General features: G+C 36.1%; 1 protein-coding gene across 3 annotated transcripts in view; it reads left to right on the top strand.

The window, feature by feature from the left end:
* Positions 1-23,872, top strand: part of LOC148944234 (uncharacterized) — a 98,586-nt gene that overhangs the window by 20,470 nt on the left and 54,244 nt on the right. For all 3 annotated transcript variants that reach the window (XM_089100689.1, XM_089100690.1, XM_089100691.1), the window contains exons 2-3: positions 2,203-2,701; positions 5,098-5,295. In XM_089100689.1, coding sequence (XP_088956815.1) covers positions 2,203-2,701; positions 5,098-5,295 — 697 coding nt within the window. The remainder of the gene's footprint in view (positions 1-2,202; positions 2,702-5,097; positions 5,296-23,872) is intronic.

Genomic DNA, 23,872 nt, shown 5'->3' with positions numbered 1-23,872 from the left:
ATTGGACAGTGAAAACAGATACAAAAGTCTGGATATTTCGACCACATATAGAGCGATCGTCATCAGCAGAAATACTAAAGCATTAAAATTAAAACTAAATATTTATACAGAAAACGATCGCTCTATATGTGGTCGAAATATCCAGACTTTTGTATCTGACTTCACTGTCTAATAAATTGACTTATTCCCATTTGAACGTTTATTTGTTTGTCAACTAAGTAGTAATTCAGTACTTGGGAGATTAATTGGCTGGCTAGTTTTTCTGTTTTGGGGTATTTCCATGCTAATTTACTGTATATAATCATTAAGTTATGCATCAGTGGATCCATTGATTAATTAATTAATGTTCCACTAACGTGCTTTGACTTTGACTTGTTGAAGTTTTATAAATTTTCGACAATGGTTCACTGCTCTATTTTTGTTAGTAATTTTGTCTTTGCTGTTACTTGGAATGATAATTAATTTGTTGCTGTTAAATCACTGGTTTTCTTGCACATTGTCTGTGATTAGATGCCATAAACAGTTTTACTTAGAAATTAATTTTAACACTTCCATGAAGAAACAACCTTAGTTTATGGTTAATTAAGACTCCGTTTCTTTTACCATTGTTGTAACTATAACGGGCTTTGTAATTAATATAACATCAAATCACAAACAATGGATTTTAGACGTTGAATGAACATCCATTTAAACAACTGATAACAGACCTTTTTTCACTTAGTTTTCTAGTTTTTAGTTATTACTAAGTTACGATAATTAACTTTAATTCTCAGGAGTATATCCTATCTAAATTGTTGTCAATTTTCTGGTTCACTGCAAATTTCGATCGACGATTGTAGACAACCTATTAGAATTCTTTTTGATAAAACCTGTATGCCACTATAATTATATTTTTATTTTTGGCCGGATGTAAATGGTGAAAAAAACCGTGGCAATCGGAGCGTTTGGACCTGCTACCATCTCCCCCTGCCCAAACCATAGAAAATTCTGGCTTACTTATTTTCACGGCTCAATATGGCAACACTGACGAAAGTATGAAATTGCACTAAAAACTTCATTATTTTGAAACTGCAGAAAGGTTAGAAAATTGCAGTTTTCGGGTATTAAAACACCTAAGATAATTCCAGGGGACAAAAAGAGCCTTTTTTATGTCCTTGGTACTATGAATGTAGCTTTAATATAGTAGCTACTATATAGCTAATATATAGATTTTTATATATCCTTGGTACTAAAAAGCTGTATAGGCCTATAGTAAAGGCACTGTATAGTATTGAAGGCCTTACTCTTTGTCGAAAATACGTCTAATAGAAATAAACAAACTTACTTGTCGATAAATCCATCTATGTAAATCACAAACAATATTTACAAAACAAAGTTATTGGGTCACCAACCTACGCACTACTCTGTGGTCTGGTAAAATAGTGGCGGGTACTTATGTGTTATAGCGACCACACCAAAGAAGTAAAGTTAGGTTAATCATAATGAAATATACCAAAACATGATGAAAATATAATTTAGTAACAAAATTGTGGAAACTACAACAGAGAACTATGGAAAGCAGGTCGCACAGAGCGCATTATATTAAATACCTAACCTAACCACCTCTATATATTAAATATTTAATTAAAATATACCTGCAAAGTATTTTATCTCACTGAGACTAAGCTAGTTATTTTATCTCCGAATGCAGACAGAGAAACCAGTTTTGACAAAATCAAGAACTTGAATGTGTTCGCTATAACAGGTTAGTACCCAGTAGCGAATGGAATGTGTGCAACTTCTTAGACTTTACAGATATTTCATCGCAAAAGAAAAATACAAAAAGAGCCATGAAAGAAAGAGAAAAAAAACTTATAAATTCAACACCATAGAGGAAGCACGATAGAAAGTAAAAAAAAAAAAAAAATCAGAAAGGCTTGTGATAGAAAGAGCAAAAATTTTCATCTTAGAGAGCCTGACCTGTGGAGATCGAAACAATATCTGTTCGGGATTCAATTTCGCGACGGGCTAGGATTCTGACAACTTCCATTACCAAGAATTACCATCATTGTTACTATTATTACTAATATGGTTTTTCAGGAATTAATCGGCATACTTTCCAAGACATTGCTACGATTGAATTTAATCAACGATATCTCCTTTTTAATAAATAAGATTAATTAAGCGAAGTATGATGATTAAATAAACAGTTTTTTTTTTCAGGAGAGGTCATCGCTGACTCTATTCTTCAGCAGAAGAATGACACAAAAACATTTTGGGAGAATAAAATGATAGCAAACAGCCTTGAAAAAGATGCGCTCTCCCCACCTCCAGGCTTTGATGATCCCAGAGCAGACACACCAATATCCCAAACATCATCTGGATCTGTTCCACTCGTTGATGTTCCTGATGATTCTTTCATAAGTGTCGGCGATCTGCTGCCAGAAGAAGAACCGAAGAAGGATTATATGTGTCATGATGAAAGTGAAGAGAAAATGAATTATGAAGAATCAGAAAGCTTAATTGAAATAGCTAAAAATACAGATAACCCAACAGAAACTTTTATCGAAAAAGAAATTAGAATGCAGAAACAAAGAGAGAAACAGATTCTTGCTGAAAGAGAACTTGCGGTAAAGAGTTTAGCAATAGCAAGTGGAAAGACATCAGTGAGTACCACCAAGACTATCAAGACAATAAATAAACCGAATTTGGAATTTCCCAGGTAAGTAACTACCATAGGTTAGGTATATGAGTAGATGTAAGGGTAAAATTCATTGCAATACGCGCGTTTGTAAACAGTCTAAAACGATGGTATCAGCAATGGTCACAATCAATGGTTGTATATAATCAGCCCTAATGACGTTTTGCCTGTTCAGTTCAACTGCTGGCAAACGTCTGGAAAGAAACCTTACGGAAAGAGGAAACCTTTGATGGTGAAATGGAAAAAAAAGCAAGGAGCTCGCGAAAGCACATCCTGTAGTCTATCCCTAGTTAATACGCTCATGGTAAACACTAGCAAGGAAATAGAGATGGATAGATTTACTTGGATCAGCACCAAGTTATGCCTTGGTAAATAGGGGGCATTAGTATACAGTCTGGATACTTGTTCGTTTATACTAGTATGAATCAAATAGTTCGTGGTAACGAACTGTAAGTAAGGATTGGCGCGGATCCAATGTAACCAAAACTCTAAAAAGCGGAATTTTGATATCAAAAGATATATCGAAAAAATTGGCTTATTATGTTGATTCAAAATATATAAGACTCATTAAGTTTTCTTTTACCCATCAAAAGCTACAAACCTGAGAAAATTTGCCTGATTTTCGAAAGAAGGGGGGAGGAATATCCCCTAAAAGTCAAGGAAGCTTCATGAAAATCACACCATTAGATTCAGCATATCAGATAACTCGGCTATAGAGGTGTACAGCTCCCATCTTCAAAAAAGTGGAATTTTGCATTTTTTGCCAAAAACAAGATCCTGGATGCGTGTTTCTTCATTTTTTCCCAGGGGTGATCTTATCAAACCAATGGTCCTAGAATATCTGAAAAAGGCTCATTCGAACGGAAATTAAAAGTTTTAGTGCCCTTTTTAAATGACCAAAAAGTTTGGACGGCATTCAGCCCCCCTCCTATGCCGCCTTTTTACCAAAGTCGTTCGAGCAAAATTTTAAGATAGCCATATTGTTCAACATAGTAGAAAGGCCCAATATCTATGTCTTTAGAGATAACATGACCCCACCACAACCACTGAGGAAAGGTCTTGAAGTTATGAAATTTAGCCTTTATTTACATAGGCTATATTATTTGTTATTGGGAAGTATGCATACATTTTTCGGTTGGGGAGGGAGGATGAATTTTCTGCTGGGAGGTGAACTTTTTTAGGGGATATTTACACTGAGGGAATTTTCTAGAATTCCTATACGAAATTCTTTTTACCCGGGGTAAATTTTCACCGGGATTGAATTGTCTGGAGGTACTTTCCGTGGAGGGGGAGCCAGATTTGTCGGCATTATTTAAAAAACGATAAAAACAAAATAAAAAACAAGTTTTTTCAAACTAAAGTAAGGAGCAACATTAAAACTTCAGACAAACAGAAATTATTACGTATTTGAGGAGGTTTGTCCCCTTCTTAACACCTTACTCTTTGCGCTAAAGTTTGACTTTTTGTCCCAATTCTTTAAGAACAACTCCTGAAACACAAGCGTCGTTTAATTAGAACAATAAGAAGTCTTTTAAAAGTACTAAAAAGCTTTGGCGCAAAGAGCGAGGTATTAAGGAGGGGGCAAACCTACTCATATACATAATAATGCCTGTTCATTTTGAGTTTTAATGTTGCTCTTACTTTCAATTGAAAAAACTTTTTTTTTTATTTATGTGAAGTAGGGACGGTAGAGGATTATGATAGGGGTTACCAATAGTTAATCCGGTACTTATGCTTTATATATAAACACAGTGCTACAGACTGTACAAGGAAATACAAATGGAACCCCGCCAAATGGGTATTTGCAAGAGAGAATGGATTGTAAAGCGTAATTTCTTATCGCGTTTAAAATGTTTAAAATGTTGTTTTTTGGCGTTTAGGGGGAGGGGGAAGGTACCTAGGGTAGGTTACGTATTTAATATACGCTATGCTTTACCCCCCACTCCCCCTAATGTGCCCAAATTTTTTTCTAAACTATTATATTTTCATCCTATTTTATTTCATTAGTATTAACCAAACTTGACTTCTTTCGTGTGGTATACATACATTATTTCGTGTGCTATGTATACAGTATAGGCCTAAGTACCGTTAATCCTAACATAAGTTACGACAAATATCACCTTCCCATCATAAATGAAATAAGAACTCATGTTGAAATAGGGACTTCTTGCAATGTAATTAAAATCGTCCAATAGCTTTCTTTGATTCATATTGTCAGCTTTTGTGACAAGTTTAACCCCATCGCCTGAAATACAGCCGTCCGAAAATTCTTGATTCGTTATCCTGCGTAGAATTTAGCTAGTGACTTTGTAAAAGCATGAAAAATGGTACTATATATTCTGATCTAAAACCCATTTGTTAAAATTATTCTGTCGAATTTGCAAACATCCTTGCCACTTATCACCTTGTTCTTTCAGATCTGATAAGCACAAATCTGCAGAAATTTTAATAAGTCAAGAGATCGAGGATTATAAACGCAGAGAGGAAGAACTAAAATTGCGGCAAAATCTTTCTTCATCGCGGGAAAATCTTCTAGATGACCAATTTGCATCAATAACAACTACTGACGAAGGACATTATTCTGATAATGATAATACAAGTGAAGAAAGAGAAAGGTCTGTATACTCTCTAAAATCATATGACTATAATTTGAATGGCCTGTATTCGTATAGAAAACACGAGTACGTTACGAACGCCTCTTTAAATGGCGTTTACCTACGTGTCTTGCTAGACTTCAACGCCTCGATACTTACCTGGTCAGACATTGTTGTTTAGACAACCCTCGTTCAAATGCAGAACTAGATGTTTTGCTGGAAAGAATTACAGCCAGTGTTAACAGATGGGGCGCGTTTGTGTCATTAGAGCACCCTCCTTAAGGTTTCTGGGGATTGAATTTTCCAAATCGGCCTATTTTGAAAGCAATTTTATTTGAAAATTGCACCATTAGCTTTTTTCGTTCGAAAAATGTTGCCTCTGGCCCATTTTCGCTTTTATGGCTACGCTGTTTTATGCCAGGTATCAGGCAACACTGACTATCCTCCCTCTTACTAATTTCCACTATCTCTCCTACATTCTTAGCCTATCTACTCTTATCATTGGCTTAGTCCGAGACAAAGTCCTACTTAATTTTCTCAGAAATTATGCGCTCCGTTATTTCAGCACACACTTTTGCGCATGAAATGCTTATAAATGAACGGCCAGTGTTTTTAGTGTTACACAATGTATGGCTTAATAGCTTCTACAAGTTACGAAAATTTAATTATGCAACTTCTTGCAAGGCTGATCAAATAGGTTTTTCAAGCGTCAGCCTATCTGTGAAGGCTTGAAGTTGATCTTGATTTAAAATCAGGAATTTTTCATTTTCCTATAAAAATTCCTTTCTTTTTGGGTTCAGAAGTAGGTTTGGATAATTTTTTTTTTCTTATGCAGAAAGCAACTCAGAATCCTACGAGGATATGTCGTTAGTCCTGGCAGCTGTCAATTTTACATTGATAAAAACTTCTTGAAGGAGGCCTAAGCTATATAAATAATTACTAGTTTTGCATGCAGTTAGTCGACACAGAAGACTGATTTTCTTTAGAGCTAACGTTGCTACATATGACAAAGAACGGTTGATGATCTTTTGTGTCTCGGTCAGTGACCTCATTTTTCTAAGCAAAGTTGGTAGTAACCCTGAAAAGGTCGGGGAACCGTCAATATCTATTGCAATTAAGCTCTTCTGTCAAGGCTGCCAACCTTCTTTTTCCTCAGAAAGGGGCTATCCAGGGCCCCTTGATGGAATAGTAGACGCCTTACTAGATTATAAGCAAAAATTATTATTAAATCTTATTTTGCATAGAATAAACGATCTGCCACCCAGTGTGGCCTTTTCTCCAAGCGTGAAAGGCTTTCGGCCGCTGTAAAACCGCGCTTATGAAATTGTTACATCCCACTTTCTGTTTGATCAGTTGATAAAAAAAAATGTAACTTTAGTAGATACTATGCTATTTGATGGGCACATACACACTGATGCTCGTTTAAGGGAAGGAAGAAGGGGGAATTTGTCAGAACAGGAGATAAAAGGTGCAGATTATAGAAAGGTGTGGGAGGAGCCATCAATATTTCATGGGGCGTGGGTCCAGGAGGCTGTAGTGTCAGAAATATTAAACAAATCATTTTTTATGCCAGAAAAATAGAAGCATAAAGTTGATTATTTACAAAAAAAAAAAAAAAAAACAGAGAAGATTTTGATTCTGTACAAAAAAAACATAGAGAAGACTTCCTTAAATTGTATCTGTCATCAAGAGAATATAACAACACTTTAAGAAGTTGTAAAATATTTGCATTTAAACACTATATTAAGTTTGCATTTCCGAATGTAGGCCATTGTGAGATTTCATAAATACCTGCAACTAGAGGAGTGGAAGACTTCTCCTCTTGAGATTAGTCATAAGAATTTCCCTAAGGAAATTTATAATTACGGTGCAAAAACTTCTTGTTTATATAGGCGTCCCTCTCCTAAGGAAAAATCCTCTGACCCCCCTTCATAATAGGTAGGTACCACTTTGCTAAAACAAGATTGCTTGCGCAAATTCTCTTTTCTAAACTCAATCTTAAACACAAATTGTATCAATAATAAATAAGAAACTGAGAAAAAAAAAATAAAACTGCTCTCTAACAAAAACAAACAGACTTTTAACCAAGATAATAATATAAAACAATTCCTTTAATCAATAAATTAGAACTCAAAAATTGTTTGGAGAAATTGCGCACTTATTTGTTTTTGAAGCCAATAATTCTTGGATTTCCTAAAGCGGAGATTACATGCATGCCAAGTTACAATCCAGTGTTTTTTCTGTATATTCCCCTAGTTTAGAGGTTTGTTTTTGTTGTAAGAACCTTACGTTTATATTAAAAACGATTACACTAATTATCACAAATATACTTGGAATCCATATGCTCAACGTAAGTAAAATAATGTAATTAAAAATGATTTAACTTAAATTATGCTACCCCCCTTCCCCGAAAAAAAAGAAAAAACAATAAAAACAATTGTTTCTTCTTAATTTATGCGGATTATAGCCTGAACAAGTATTTCAGTACTCCTTGATTGAATTGTTACCCTAGTATAGTTCACAATTAGAGGTTTAAGAAAGTAGATGAGTTACAGTCCGTAGTGACAAGCGGATTCCGTGAAAGCGAATTATTTGAAAGCAATTCACTTTCTTTATTAGTCTGTCCAAATGAACGAACTATTTGGTGACTACATATTTCCTCAGATTTTTCATGGCGACCTTTTTCCATTTTTTTAAATAAACTTGTCAATTTGGTCAATTATTGGCGCCCTTGTCACGTCCCCCTCCCAAATTTTGCTCTAGACCCCCCTTTGTTCGTGACTTCTGTCTAATTGTCCTAGTATATAAACTGTCTCAAGCGGCGTTCTCATATATGTCCAGAGTTTATAGACAGTAAGCTTATCGCAGATAATTTCTGGTCTTCGGTCTCGGTGCGAACAAAAAGCTCCTCCCACTTGTTTCTGCTTTAGCGGATTAGTTTGTTATCGTCAATCACTGAGAAATGGTTACCAAGTGCATTATTCGTAATAGCGGGTTTCCACTTGTTTCGTGTCCAAGAGAAATCTGACTTGTCTACCCGCGAAAAGATCTGATAACGCCTATGTTTCTATCTGCAAAAACGTTCTCCGGAGCACTCGCACCCCTGTCCGGGTTTTTATAATGGGAGAGATAGAGAATGATCATACTGCTAATTCTATAAACTGTGTATATGTCTAACAAGACTTATGCCCGTGCCACATCATAGTCACATCCACATCTATCGAAGAAAACCAAATATCATGAATGACAAGACAATTTTCGTGATTTTAGCGTCACACTTGTGTTTAAAAAGGAAAAAAAAAAAAATTAAAACTGCAATAAATAAGTTTAATGATTTTGTAGCAACAGTAATTTGTGTCCAACTGTTCTCTACTAATACAGAGTCTTCTTAACTTTTGTCAGATTAGACAAAACCTCTCTCAGATAAAAAAACCGCTGTTCTAAGTTTCCATCTTTTCTAGTTTTAAAAATTATGCCTTAAACCTCAACTCTGATTGGTCAGTCAAGAAATTTATGTTTGAAAGTTGAACAATGTTTAACTTGCGAAATTACGAACACCGAACGTAATTGGCGCTGTAGTCGTGCGTAATTTTGATTTTATTGACAAGTGTGACTATAATGTGGCACGAGCATTACGCGCATAGACCTATATCTGGGTAGCCGTTTCTGTCCACACAGCTGAAGTTTGCGTAAAATGTTAATTGTTGATGAAACAAGCAACAGTCTAGCACCCAGTTGAAGTCCAGAACTCTAGGAATTAGGAAGCTTCTGTTGTCCCTATATTTGTCATCTGTGCTTAAGGGGGAACGGTATAGAAAAATTCCCGGCTATCTCTTCCATCTTAAATATTTTTAACTTGTCTGGCGACACCGGACGCTTAAAGGCATCAATTTTGGTTTCTATCTGTTCCCCTGATCTAGCAACATAATCTGAGTTTGCTATTTTTTTAATTTTTTTTCTGGGCTTTCTAAATTAAGCTTTTTCGTGCAAATTCCATTTCAACTTGTCTAAAAGAATGGCAAATACAAGTATAATAAAATTAACATGAACTTGTAGAGGATTTTGAAGGGAACAACTTGACTTTGAGTGTTTTTTTCCTAATTAATTCAAAAAAGGCATTTCCATAAGTTTATTTGTTTCTACTAAAAGTTGTTACCATCAGTTTTGTATTAGATTAAATAAAAAAAACAAGTTTTTTAAACTGAAAGTAAGGAGCGACATTAAAACTTAAAACGAACAGAAATTATTCCGTATATGAAAGGGGCTGTCCCCTCCTCAACGCCTTGCTCTTTACGCTAAAGTTTTTTTATTGTTTTAAAAAATAAAGTTGTGAGAAAGAGTAAAACTTTAGCGTAAAGAGCGAGGCGTTGAGGAGGGGACAGCCCCTTTCATATACGGAATAATTTCTGTTCGTTTTAAGTTTTAATGTCGCTCCTTACTTTCAGTTTAAAAAAACTTGTTTTTTTTATTTAATTTCTGATCGTTTTTTAGTTAATGCAGCTATTATTTTGGTTCACCGTCGTTGAATAAGTAAAAAAAAATTTGTTCCAATTCTTTAAAAATGACCCCTTAATCACAAAGGCCGTTAATTAGAATATATAGCTCTTATGAAAGTACTAAAAAATCTTTGGCTTAAAGAGCGAGGCATTGACTAGAAGGTGAACCTAATCATATATCTAATATTTTTTTGTTTGTCTTAAGTTTTGATGTTGCTACTTACTTTTAGTTGAAAAACTTGTTTTTTTTTGTTTAATTTCTGATTTTTTTTTTTTAAATAATGATGGGAAATCTGGCGCCCCTTTCATAGCAATGTCCCTTCCCCCATGAAAACTTCCTTCATGAAAAGATCCTCCCATATAACCCACAACCCACCACCATCCCCCACAACCAGAAGAAAAACCCAGAAAACGTCTGTATACTTCCCAATAACCAATACTATATGTTAACATTGGGTAAAGTTCATAAATTAAGCCCTCCCCCTGGGGGCTTCGATGGATTAAGTCATCCTAAAAGACATATTTATAATATTTTCGACCATGCTGAACAAAATGGCTATCCCAAAATTTTGATCAGATGACTTTGCGAAAAAAAATGAGCATTGGAGGGGGCCTAGTTGCCCTCCATTTTTTTTGGTCACTTAAAAAGGCACTAGAACTTTTAATTTCCATTCCAATGAGCCCTTCCACAATATTCTAGGACCACTGGGTCTATATGATCACCCCTGGGGAAAAAAACAAACAAACGAACAAAAAAATAAATAAACACGCATCCGTGATCTTTCTTCTGGCAAAAAATGCAAAATTCCACATTTTTGTAGATTGGAGCTTGAAACCTCTACAGTGGGGTTCTCTGATACGCTGAATATGACGGTGTGATTTTCATTAAGGTTCTATAACTTTTAGGGGGTGTTTCCCCCTTTTTTTGAAAATCAGCCAAATTTTCTCCGGCGCTAAACTTTTAATGGGTACGATTAAACTTGATGAAACTTATATATTTGAAATCAGCACTAAAATCTAATTCTTTTGTTGTATCTATTGGTATCAAAATTGTAGTTTTTCAAGTTTCGGTTACCATTGAGCCGTGTCGCTTCTTACTTAAAGTTCGTTAACACGAACTGTTTGAAACTCCTGAACTGTTGCATATTTAGTTTCAATAGGCGGGCATAGATACCAGTCTTCAGGTGATAAACAGTCAGGGTTTCAACTTGTATCGGCTGGCATGATAAGTGATTTTTCAACATATTATGCAAATGGCAATGCTCCGTCAAATTAGGTTGCTTACAAAGATTTTGAAAGAAGAGAAAGGCAATTAAAGAAGAACTTGGCCTATTTAGTTCACAAACGTGCTGTGCTAAATACAAGAGCGCCGGCAGAGAATTTTCGGGGGGGGGGCAAATGCCAAAATGTCAGTGGTGGTTGGGTGACATGGAATATCGAAAAAATGACGAATTTTCCTCGAAATGACGAAAAAAAAATCGTCTGAAGAGAATGTTATCAAACAGTTTGTGAAAAAAAAACTGGATGTAAAGAGTGACTTGGACCAATATTCATCAAAACTAGAAATTTAATTCTCGTGACAATTGCTACACCGGCAGTATTGGCTTTTTATGCTAACTCTAAACGTTTAGAATTCATTTATTATATTGTTACCCATCCAAAACCAACAGTCTTAGAAACTTGACCTTATTTTTGAAAAAAGACCCCCCTCAAAAAAAAAGCAAGCGATCTTATTGAAAAGCTCTTTGTTAGGTACATCATATCAGAGAACCCTACCGTAGAGGTTTCAAGCTCCAATCTTCAAAATGTGGAATTTCGCATTTTTTTTCCAAAAGAAACATGTCGATGCAGGTTTATTTGTTTTGTTTTTTCCCAGGGGTGATTGTATCAAACCAAAGGTCCAAGATAATTGGGAGGGAGCTCTTTTAAGCGTAAATTTTAAGCCCCTTTTTAAGTGACCATACAGATTGGACCAGGGGAAAGTTTTGTTTTCTTGCTGTTTTAGGGCATATAACTACAACTTTACCCCAAAGAGGATGAATTTGCAATCAATTAAAAATTCTGAGAAGCTAATTGATTTAAAAGTATAAACAACTATATTCTAGGCTTTGCAGTTGGAAAAGAAGCAATGCCAAAAGATAACAGTGAATGATTCAACCAATTTGATTCGCTTTATCAAACAGTTCGTGATAACGAACTGCAAGTAAGGAGCGACCCGGCTCAATGGTAACCGAAACTGTAGAAAACGGAATTTTGATACCAATAGACACATCAAAACAATCAGATTTTAATGCTGATTAGAACCTAGAACCTTAATGAAAATCACATCATCACATTCAGCGTATCAGAGAACCCTACTGCAGAGGTTTCAAGCTCCTATCCACAAAAATGTGGAATTTTGCATTTTTTGCCAGAAGAAAGATCACGGATGCATTTTTTTTTTCCCAGAGGTGATCATATCGAACCAGTGGTGCTACAATATCCTGGGAGGGCTCATTCGAACGAAAATTAAAAGTTCTAGTGCCCTTTTTAAGTGACTAAAAACATGGAGGGCAACTAGGCCCCCTCCCACGCTCATTTTTTTCCCAAAGTCACCCGATCAAAATTTTGAGATAGCCATTTTGTTCAGCATGGTCGAAAATATGATAAATATACGGTGACTTAATCCCCCGAACTCCCCGGGGGGAGGGCTGAAAGTTATGAACTTTACCCAATGTTTACATATAGTATTGGTTATTGGGAAGTATACAGACGTTTTCAGGGGGAATTTTTTCTGGTAGTGGGGGGGGGGTCACGGGTTATTTGGGAGGATCTTTCCATTAAGGAAGTTTTAATGGGGGAGGGACACTGCTATGAAGGGGGTGCCGGATTTCCCAGCATTATTTAAAAACAGATCAGAAATTATATATAAAAAAAACAAGTTTTTTAACTGAAAGTAAGGAGCAACTTCAAAACTTAAATCGACAGAAAACATTACGCATATGATTGGGTTCACCCCCTAGTCAATACTTCGCTCTTTAAGCCAAAGATGATTCAGTACTTTCATAAGAGCTATTTATTCTAATTAACGGCATTTGTTATTAAGGGGTCATTTTTAAAGAATTGGAACAAAATTCGAACTTTAGCTTAAAGAGCAAGGTATTGACTAGGGGGCGAACCCTCTAATATACGTATTAAATATATGAATATAGAAGTTCGTTACGTAAGTTAATTCGTAAGTTACGTATATTTATTACAAATAAAAACGTTCGTAAATAAAATTAAACAGGTCTCGAGAAAGCCATTTAACCAAATAAAAGTAAAATTTTGTATATTCAAATTTTGTTTTATTTATTCATGTACGGCGAGCCAAAATCAAACCCTGCATTAATTCAAACCCGTTCAAAAAAAAAAAAAAAAAAAAAAGTTTTTTTTTAACTGAAAGTAAGGAACGACGTTAAAACTTAAAACGAACAGAAATTATTCCGTATGTGATAGGGGCTATCCCCTCCTCAACGCCTCGCTCTTTACGCTAAAGTTTGACTTTCTCACAACTCTATTTTTTTTAAACAATGAAAAACTTTAGCGTAAAGAGCGAGGCGTTGAGGAGGGGACAGCCCCTTCCATGTACGGAATAATTTCTGTTCGTTTTAAGTTTTAACGTCGTTCCTTACTTTCAGTAAAAAAACTTGTTTTTTTTTATTTAATTTGTAATAAAGTTAGGCTACGCGTTTGGCGATGTGTAATTGTGGATCAGCTATAATTAGGGGGGTGTTTTCTGAGGGGGGTGGATTACTAATACACGTACAATTATGGATTTGACTTATGTCCCATCCGTCCTTGAAGGTCGTTTTGGGTCCTCTTCTTTAACCAGTTCATTGATATTCCTCCTGTCGGTGCTTCTGTTGTCGGCCAGGCGGCAGAGTTGTGGTAGGTTGTAGGGTGAGAAGTTTTCTTTCCATCTCTTCGGAGGGCAACCTCTGGGGCGAGAACCGTGTACTCGTCCATCGAAGGTTATCTTCGAGAGAAGAGTGCTAGCCATGCGTTGGGTATGTCCAAGCCATTTGAGTTGTTTTAGTTTTATTTTGTCCAGTATTGTAAATTTGACTTTTAGATTATGGAGAAGCTTGGAGCTGGAGATTTTGTCGTGGTAGGTGATACCAGCGATGCGTCGTAGGGATTTGATTTCAAAGGCAACTAGGCGGCATTGATCGTCTGTTTTAAGCGTCCAGGATTCACAGGCATAGATGGCGAACGGAATAATCAGGGAGTAGAAAAGTCTCATTTTGAGAGTTGTTTTTAAGTTCTTATTCCTCCAGATGGGCATCCGAGCTTTAAAACCAGGGATCGCAAATGTCAGGCGTCTCGTAACGTCTTTGAGTTGGTTGTTATCAGAAGTAAGTAAGCTCCCAAGGTAAGTGAAGCTTACCACCCTCTCAATGGTACCTCCACCAAGCTGAAGGCTGAGATTACCTGTGAATCGAACTTGCGTGAGCAAAGCATGGCTTTTGTTTTTGAGGTGTTGATGGCCATCCCGAAGAGGTTGGTGGACGAGTGAACGCTGCTAGCCTGAGATTGTAGATCTTGAAGGGACTCTGCTATTAGGTCTATGTCATCAGCATATGCTAGTTTGTCTATCACCTTCGACAAGGGCGTCGGGTGGGTTGTTTGTGACTGAAAGGGCTGCAGTTAGGAAGAGATTGAACAGCTCCGGTGATATTAGGCAACCTTGAAGTACTCCGGTAGAGGTTTTGAAGCTCTCGGTAAGTCCTTCTCCAGTCATGACGCGGCTACTGAACTTCTTATACATGTCTTTGATCAGCGAGATCAGGTTGGACGGGATGCCAAAGTGAAGAAGGATGTGCCATAGACCTCCTCTCCATATCCGATCGAAAGCTTGTTTAAAGTCTATGAAAAGGTGGTAGATGCTGCGCCCATGTTCGCTATACTTTCCCATGATCTGCCGAACAGTGAATATCTGATCAATTGTTGATCTATTAGGTCGGAAGCCGGCTGGGTATTCCGGAATGACCATTGAGGAAATGGCTCGTATACGCCCGAGCATGACTCTTGTGAGGATTTTTGTTGCATGGCTGGTAAGACTTATTGGGCGGTAGTTGTCGCAGACAGCTTTAGAGCCTTTCTTATGCAGGGGGATTATCGTGGCTTCGCACCAGGGTGAGGGAAAGTGACATTTTTCCCAAGCAGCTGTGGCAATTTTGTGGTAAAGGTCAAGGAGTGGTTTGCAGTTTACTTTCAGTAGTTCGGGCTGGATTCCATCGGGGCCGGCAACTTTGCTTGTTCTCAAGTCTCTGATAGCTGCTTCTATTTCAGAGTGAAGAGGGGGAGGACTTGGATCTGTAGAGGTTATGGGGAAAGTGTCGAGATTCTGTTGGGTCTGGGTGGATGTCCAGATTCAGTTTATTTTTAAAATGTATTTTCCATCGAGAGCGGATTCTGTCTGTGGATTGTATTTGGTTTCCACGTTCGTCGAGAAGGGTACACGCTTTGATGTTCTTCTTTTTGGCCAAGTCCCGAATTGTTCTATACTTTAGAGGGGGTCTCCTTTTTCGAACGCCGATTCACATTGATCACATATGTCTTTAATAAAAACACTATTAGGACGTCTGATGGTTTTCTCTACAGCTCGTTTGAGTTGCTTGTATCGGTCCCTACTTTCTTCATCTTGCTTGTTCGTGAGTTGGCGCTTTTCGTCGCAGAGGGAGATGATCTCGTATGTTATCCAAGGTTTCTGAATGTTTTTTTGGGTACCCAGTGTGAAATGAGCAACATCACATATGATATTGGTGCTGCTAGTCTCCAGGTTGTCAATATCTTCCTTAGACAGGATAGGTGGAGATCTCGACGTTAGCTCCGAAGTTTTTTCGGATAGAATGGTGATATAGGTCATACGTTTGTTCTCGTCTTTCAGTAGATCTACACGAAATTTGGGGGTTTTCTTAGAAAGCTTTGATGCTGTTTTAAGTCTTGTTTTGAACCTAGACTTGACAAGCGAGTGGTCGCTGTCAAAGTCGCCACCAGCTAGCGTGACTGTGTTTAGGACGGACGTTTTCCAACGTCTAGACACGAGGATTTGGTCTATTAAGCTTTTAGTTTTTCCATCTGGTGAGGTCCAGGATGTCTTATGGCGAGGTCTGTGCTTGAACAGTGTGTTTGTAATGACTAAATCGCTGTCTCTGCAGAATTCGATAAGGCGTTCTCCTCTTCTGTCCATTTTTCCATGTCCAAATTTGCCCATTACATCTTCGTGTCCTGTGTGGTTGTTTCCAACGATGGCGTTGAAGTCACCAATGACTAAGATTATGTCGTTTTTAGGGACAGAATCAACTAGACTTAGAAGCTGGAGAAAGAAGTTTCCAGACTCTTCGTCGTCACTGCTGGAATCCAGAGCGTATACTTGGATGATTGTGAGGTTGGTGGGTGAACCTTTCAGGCGGATCATGATGATCCGTTCCGTGAGGGGGGTTAGGGAGATTAAGGATTTTCTGGCTTTATTAGACAGTAGGAAACCTACACCTTGTCGATGTTTTCCATCATTACGTCCCGAAAGTAGAAGGGTAACATCTCCATGTTTCTCTTCACCAGTGACTGGAAGATGGGTTTCGGCGAGACCGATAACGTCCCAGCTGTACCGTGTTATCTCTTTTAGGAGTAGGTCTATTTTTCCTTGTTTAGTGAGGGTTGTGCGAAACTTGTGCTTAAGTTTTAATTATGGATTTACACATTTTAAAAACAATTAACCAGAGATTTAAGGAACAGGTACCTCAAATTATACAAATTATATCATTACGTCCCGAAAGTAGAAGGGTAACATCTCCATGTTTCTCTTCACCAGTGACTGGAAGATGGGTTTCGGCGAGACCGATAACGTCCCAGCTGTACCGTGTTATCTCTCTTAGGAGTAGGTCTATTTTTCCTTGTTTAGCGAGTGTTTAGCGAAACTTGTGCTTAAGTTTTAATTATGGATTTACACATTTTAAAAACAATTAACCAGGGATTTAAGGAATAGGTGCCTCAAATTATATCTTTGTTAGGCCTGGGTATGATTTCAAAAACAATCAGAAGTTAGATAAGAAAAGAGCGTTTCAACTGAAAGAAAGAAACAGATTTGAAACCTATTTGAAAATTGTATTCTTTATATGAAGCGAACTGTCTCCTCCTTAGCTCCTTACTCTTTACTGTGAAGTTTGGCATTTTTTCTAAGTTTAAGGAAAATTTGCAATTGGAAAGATAAGATTTTTCAAAGCACTAAAAATACCTTTGTTTAATAAGCAAGTTGTTAAGAAGGGGGCAGTCCCGCTTATGTACAAAGTACCATAATTAATGTTTGCTTTAAGTTTTAAATTTGCTCCTTACTTTAGTTGAAAATCCTTTTCTATTTGTTTTATTACATTTCATGAAACTGTAAAGTTTTATGAATACAGTACTTTTGGTAACGCAGAAAAAACGATCAATAAATTCAATGATCTCTGTTTGGATTTTGTGAGTAATTAAATAAAAAAAAAACAAGTTTTTTAAACTGAAAGTAAGGAGCGACATTAAAACTTAAAACGAACAGAAATTATTCCATATATGAACGGGCCTGTCCCCTCCTCAACGCCTCGCTCTTTACGCTAAATTTTTTTATTTTTTTAAAAAGTAGAGTTGTGAGACAGAGTCAACTTTAGCGTAAAGAGCGAGGCGTTGAGGAGGGGACAGTCCCTTTCATATAGGGAATAATTTCTGTTCGTTCTAAGTTTTAATGTCACTCCTTACTTTCAGTTAAAAAAACTTGTTTTTTTTATTTAATTTTTGAACGTTTTTGAATAAATGGAGGTTTTGATATTGGCTCACAGTACATGAATAATTAAAACAAAATTTTCATATTAATTTACTTTTATTTAGTTAAATGGCTTTCTCGAAACTTGTTTAATTTTATGTACGAACGTTTTTATTAGTAATAAATATACGTAACTTACGAATTAACTTACGTAACAAACTTCTATATTCATATATTTTTAATACGTTTATTATGGGGCTCGCCCCCTAGTCAATACCTTACTCTTTAAGCGAAAGTTCGAATTTTGTTCCAATTCTTTAAAAATGACCGCTTAATCACAAAGGCCGTTAATTAGAATAAATAGCTCTTATGAAAGTACTAAAAAATCTTTGGCTTAAAGAGCGAGGCATTGACTACGGGTGAACCCAATTATATATGTAATATTTTCTGTTCTTTTAAAGTTTCGATATCGCTGCTGTTGCAGTTGAAATACTTGTTTTTTTACATTAAATTTCTGATCTTTTTTTAAATAATGGTGTTAAGTCCGGCGTCCCCTTCATAGCAATGTCCCTTCCCCCATGAAAACTTCCTTCATGGAAAGATCCTCCCACATAACCTCAGACCCACCCCGAACCCACCCCCCCCTCCCAGGAAAAATATCTCCTGAAAACGTCTGTATACTTCCAAATAACCAAGACTATATGTTAACATTGGGTAAAGATCGTAACTATCATCGCTCCCCCGGGAACGTAGGAGGGTTAAGTCATCCTATAAGACAAACTGATAATATTTTTGGACATGTTGAAAAAAATGGCTCTATCAAAATTTTGATCAGGTGACTTTGGGAAAAAATTAGCGTGGGAGGGGGCCTAGTTGCCCTCCATTTTTTTCGGTCACTTAAAAAGGGCACTAGAACTTCCAATTTTCATTCCAATGAGCCCTCCAACGATATTCTAGGACAACTGGGTCGATACGATCACCCCTGGGGAAAAAAAAAACAAAAAACAAACAAACAAATAAACACGCACCCGTGATCTTTCTTCTGGCAAAAAATGCAAAATTCCACATTTTTGTAGATGGGAGCTTGAAACCTCTACAGTAGGGTTCTCTGATACGCGGAATATGATGGTGTGATTTTCATTAAAGTTCTATAGCTTTTAGGGGGTCTTTCCCGCTTTTTTCGAAAATCAGCCAAATTTTCTCAGGCGCGTAAGTTTTGATGGGTAGGATTAAACTTGATGAAACTTATATATTTGAAATCAGCATTAAAATCTGATTCTTTTGATGTATCTATTTGTATCAAAATACCGTTTTCTAGAGTTTCGGTTACCATTGAGCCGGGTCGCTCCTTACTTACCACGAACTGTTTGATCAAACCGTTCACGGTAATTAACTATAAGTACGGAGCGACCCGGCTCAATAGTAACTGAAACTCTAAAAATCTGAATTTTGATACCAATGGATATATCAAAAGAATTGGCTTATTATGCTGATTCCAAATATATACGTTTCATTAAGTTTAGTTTTACCAATCAAAAGCTAAGAACCTGGGAAAATTTGTCTGATTCTTAAAAAAAAGGGGGAAAGACCCCCTCGAAGTCATAGAAATTTAATGGAAATACACCATCAGATTCAGCGTATCAAAGAACCCTACTGTAGGTTTCAAGCTCATATCTGCAAAAATGTGGAATTTTGTAATTTTGCTAGAAAAAAGATCACGGATGCGTGTTTACTTTTTTTTTTCCATGGGTGATCATATTTATCCAGTGGGTACATAACGTTAAGAGAGGGTTCATTCTAATGGAAATAAAAGATTCGAGAGCCCTTTTAAGCGACAAAAAAAATTGTACGGCAACTAGTCCCCCTCCCATATAATCTTCTTCAAAATCGTCCGATCAAAATTTTTAGATAGTTTTTTTTCTTCAGCATAGTTGAAAGGCCCAATAACTATGTCTTTAGAGATAAAATGACCCCCTTCAGCCCCTAGGAAAAGATTTTTAAGTTATAAAATTTACCCATTGCTTTATTTGTTATTGGGAATATGCATACATTCTTCGGGTTGGGAGGGGAGAAATTTTCTGCTGGGAGGATTTTACACGGGGAAAAATTTCCATGGAGAGGGAAGTTTTCAGGGGGGTGAACTTTTCACGGGATATTTTTACTTGGTGAATTTGTCAGAATTCCTATACAAAATTCCTTTATGTCTTGCTTTTTCTTTACCGATTCAATTTTAGGCGTGGAGATGTTAAGGGTAATTGTTCGGGGTAAATTTTCGCCTGGATTGAATTGCCCAGAGGATATTTTTGTGGGAAGGGGGATTTTGCCGTGGAGGGGGGCAGGTATCCTGGTGTTACTAAAAAAAATAATCAGAAATTCGATTAAAAAATATTTTTTTTTAACTGAAAGTAAGGAGCTACATTAAAACTTTTTTATAATATTTTCACGGATATTTTTTAAGAATATCGACAGTTTTGAACTTTGTTATCAAACACCAAAATATTTATTGCATTTAGACTCAATAGTTTATCAAAAATAACGCGCTATCAAAGTAGTTTGTTCAATGTAAAACATTAAACCTAAGAATAAGAAAATCAAATAAAAATTTGTAGTGTGAAGAAGGTGGTCTCTTTACCTGCGACTGTGCGGCTGGGGTTCAGATACTGTGCTACTGTGCGGCTATAGGGTGTGTTGTTTCTCTCCACTCACTGTGAGCAGTATTTGTGTACCAGAACAAATTATTTTATCACAATTTAATTAGCCCTCTAAATTTTGTGTTGAAATGAAGATATTGTTGGCGGTTTTCAATAAAAATTTCTGAAATGCAATATAAGTAAAGAACAATAAATTTTCAATTTATTAATCTTTTTGACATGGAAGGAGTTGTCGTAGAAACTTTGGAAGTGGCTCATTCAGCTGAAAATTGTAAATTTTAGTGCTTTTTATAAGAATCAAAGGGATTGATACCAATCCATTTCCCTCTCAAGCCCGTTTTCACTAACCTTCTTCCAATAATATTTGATCAAAATTAGCCATTTTTTTCATAATGGTCAAAACGTCATGAAGTTTCACCGTAATATCTTCATCCTTTTTTTTGTTAACCCAGGATATTGCCCTCTCCCCCTCCCTTCTCAATCATAAATACTACATTGAAATAATCGATAAATTACACAATTTTTCATTATTGCCCGAGGGTCTGTTGGGGGCGAGGCATAACTGATATATGAATCTTAGTTGTCTGGTATTTAGCCCTCTTGCCCTCGATTACTTTCCGACATCCCTTTCAACAAGCCCTGAAAGTCTCACCTTAATACCCTTGGCTCTTCTAAGGCTATTGCTGATAGAAATTTTTAACAACCCCCATGCAAATAATATGCTCTGGTGCTGATAAAAAACCTTTTTAAAATTGCTTGAAAGCAGTCGCAATTGGAAGTGGTCACAGTCGTAAGTAGTTGTAGTCAAATTAATGAATGGTCGCAGCCGTTGGAAAAGTAGCAGCAGTAGGGGGCCTGAAAGTTTCAAGTTAAAACCCTTAGCTATTCCTAAGGTATTACAGATACGCCTTTTTTATAAGCCATTTGTCCATAGCGCCCTTTGATTTAGTTAAGAAATACCCCTTAACATTCACTAGCGTTTCGCGTTGACACCCTTAGTCTTTTGGAACACATGTGGTTTGAAACATTCCCTCCTTTCTTAGTGATAAATCATGTGTATAAACAGTCGAAAAATTGCATAATTTTATATTGCCAAATAATTTACCCCAAAATAACCGTATTCTTTATTTTCAATATTTTATCAATCATCCTTACGTTTTTTCTCTAAATAATTATTTTTCAAATTTTATTCCTCCTTCCCTATAACCAGGATACACACAGTGGATTTTTATTTAGTTCGAAATGACCCTAAGCATCCAATGAAGTTTCATATTTAGAAACTTACTATTTTGTGACACAACCAGGTTCGATCATTTTTCCCTTTCCCAAAGGTTAATCTTGTGCAAACCAAAAAAAATTGCATAATCTATAAATTGTCAAATAATTTACCCTAAATAACATGGGCGCCGGCAGGGAGGCCATGCCCCCCCCCCCGGGATATTTGTTACTATAAAGTAATTATAAGGAAACCAAAGGAAAGAGAGCAGAATGGGGCAAAAGCAAAGAAAAAATATGCTTCGCCCCATTATTGGCTTCCTACCTATTGACTTTGACGCTTAATAAAGAAAACATAGGTTCTAATTTGGAATTAAGTGACCCTTTTATATTTTTCCAGAAACATTTTTGCTAGATGATTTGGTTCTAGCAGTAACAACAAAAAAATAATCAAATTTTTCATAGTAACGAATGGCAAGTAAATAACGATCCTTGTCAATAACGAAAGTGTAAGCGCCTAACTATTGATAACATTAAATCAAGGAATCAGCTTCTTATGGTGATCCTAAATATGTATTTGTTAATTAGTAATTAGTGCAGTTATTAGTACACAAGAAAGTTTATATGATTATAGTAAACAAATTAATAAGGGGTAATTTCGGTAAAAATATGCCGTCAACTTTTGCTTGCATCGCAAGAGTACCCTTGAGCTGATATATGAAGCCACCACAATCAGAAATGTTACCCCTAAACGGAAGGCTGGGAATTTTCCCCCTGAACGGATACGTTTTTTGTCTTTTCCAGGAGTGATTGTAAAAACCTAGTTGCCACTTTGAACAAGATTTAAGGTTATGAAGTATAAAGGTGTCAAATATATTGGTTTTTGGTATTCAAAATTAAATCGAAAATATTTAATAAACATTTTTATTTGATTTTCTTAATCTTAGTTTCAACGTTTTACTTCGAACAAACTACTTTGATAATGTGTTAATTTTTAAAAGCACTGGGTAGTCTAAAGTCGTTATATATTTTGGTGTTTGATAACCAAATTCAAAACTGTCAATATTGTTAAAAAATATCCGTCCAACGCTTTGACATTGCTCAACAGAATAGACATCTTGGAGTTTATATCTTAGTTTTTATAAGTAGGCTATTTTTTCGTCTATTGTTTGTAATTACTTACTTTTATAGTTTTTATGTAGTTCTACTTTAATTTGTCTCTAAGCATCGTTAAATAAAAGTAAACAAGATTTTTCAACTGAAAGTAAGGAGCAACATTAAAACTTAGAACGAACAGAAATTATTATGTATATGAGTGGGGTTGCCCACTCCTCAACACCTCGATCTTCACGCTAAAGTTTTTCGGCATTTAAGAAAAAATTATGTATTGCTCTAATTAAACGACCTTTTTCTTCCAGAAGAGGTTTTTAAAGAATTGGAACACAATTTAAAGAGCGAGGTGTTGAGGAGGGGGCATATCCCCTCATATACGTTATAATTTATCCTTAATTACCGTCAGTTACCATGAACTATTTGATTAGCATCAAAATCCAAACAGAGATCATTGAAATGTTGATCTTTTTTCTGCGTTACCAAAAGTATTGCATTCATAATTCTTTACAGTCTCATGAAATGTAATCAAATAGAAAATATTTTTCAACTAAAATAAGGAGCAAGTTTAAAACTCATAACAGGTTGAAGTTACTTTTTATATAAGGGGGACTGCCCTCTTTTCAACACCTTGCTCATTAAACGAAAGTTTTTAGTGCGTTGAAAAACCTTTTTTTTTCAATTTCAAATTTTCTCTTAAAATTTTGACAAAGCCAAACTTCACTATAAACAGTAAGGATTTAAGGATGAGACAGACCTTTTATCTTTTACATAACTGAAGCCATCACAAGCTCTGCAATAAGATTTCTTATCGATAAATACATTGCATTCATTTGTTTAAATACATTAAAGTACTTGTTATAAATAGAAAAAGGAAAACATTACAATTTAAAATTGCTGAAAACTAGGTTCCTAACAGTATTTGTCACCCTAAAGAAAATTACTGGCTGGACTGATGATGGCCTGCCTTGTTTTTTCCCTCCTCTGTGCTAATAGTTACGGGAATTAAATATTTTAGCAGTCTAGAGAAACATTTTAATTAATTCCGTCTCGTCTCTATCTCTTTTAAAGTATATCTGAAGCCTCATGAAGAGTAAGAAGTGTGTCCATTAATATGTACTTTTTAGGAATCTACCCTATCCCCACCTAAAGAATGACTCACCCCTCCCCCCCCTCATTGTAGCTGATACGCAATTACAGATCACCAAACGTAGCCTAATTTCATTATAAATAAAGTGAATCAACTTTGTTGAATCCAGTACTGCCACCGTTTGGCATAACTTCTTTTGCAACTGGAAAGTATAAAATATAGTTATTGGTACTTTTAAATCAATTAGCTTCTCACAATTTTAAATTGATTGCAAATT

Source organism: Artemia sp. Qi Xiang Cuo, chromosome 14 (genome assembly GCF_049724085.1).
Source record: "Artemia sp. Qi Xiang Cuo chromosome 14, ASM4972408v1, whole genome shotgun sequence".
NCBI classification, from domain to species: domain Eukaryota; kingdom Metazoa; phylum Arthropoda; class Branchiopoda; order Anostraca; family Artemiidae; genus Artemia; species Artemia sp. Qi Xiang Cuo.
The sequence above is the reverse complement of the archived record's forward strand: the minus strand, read 5'-3'. Positions and strand labels throughout refer to the sequence as shown.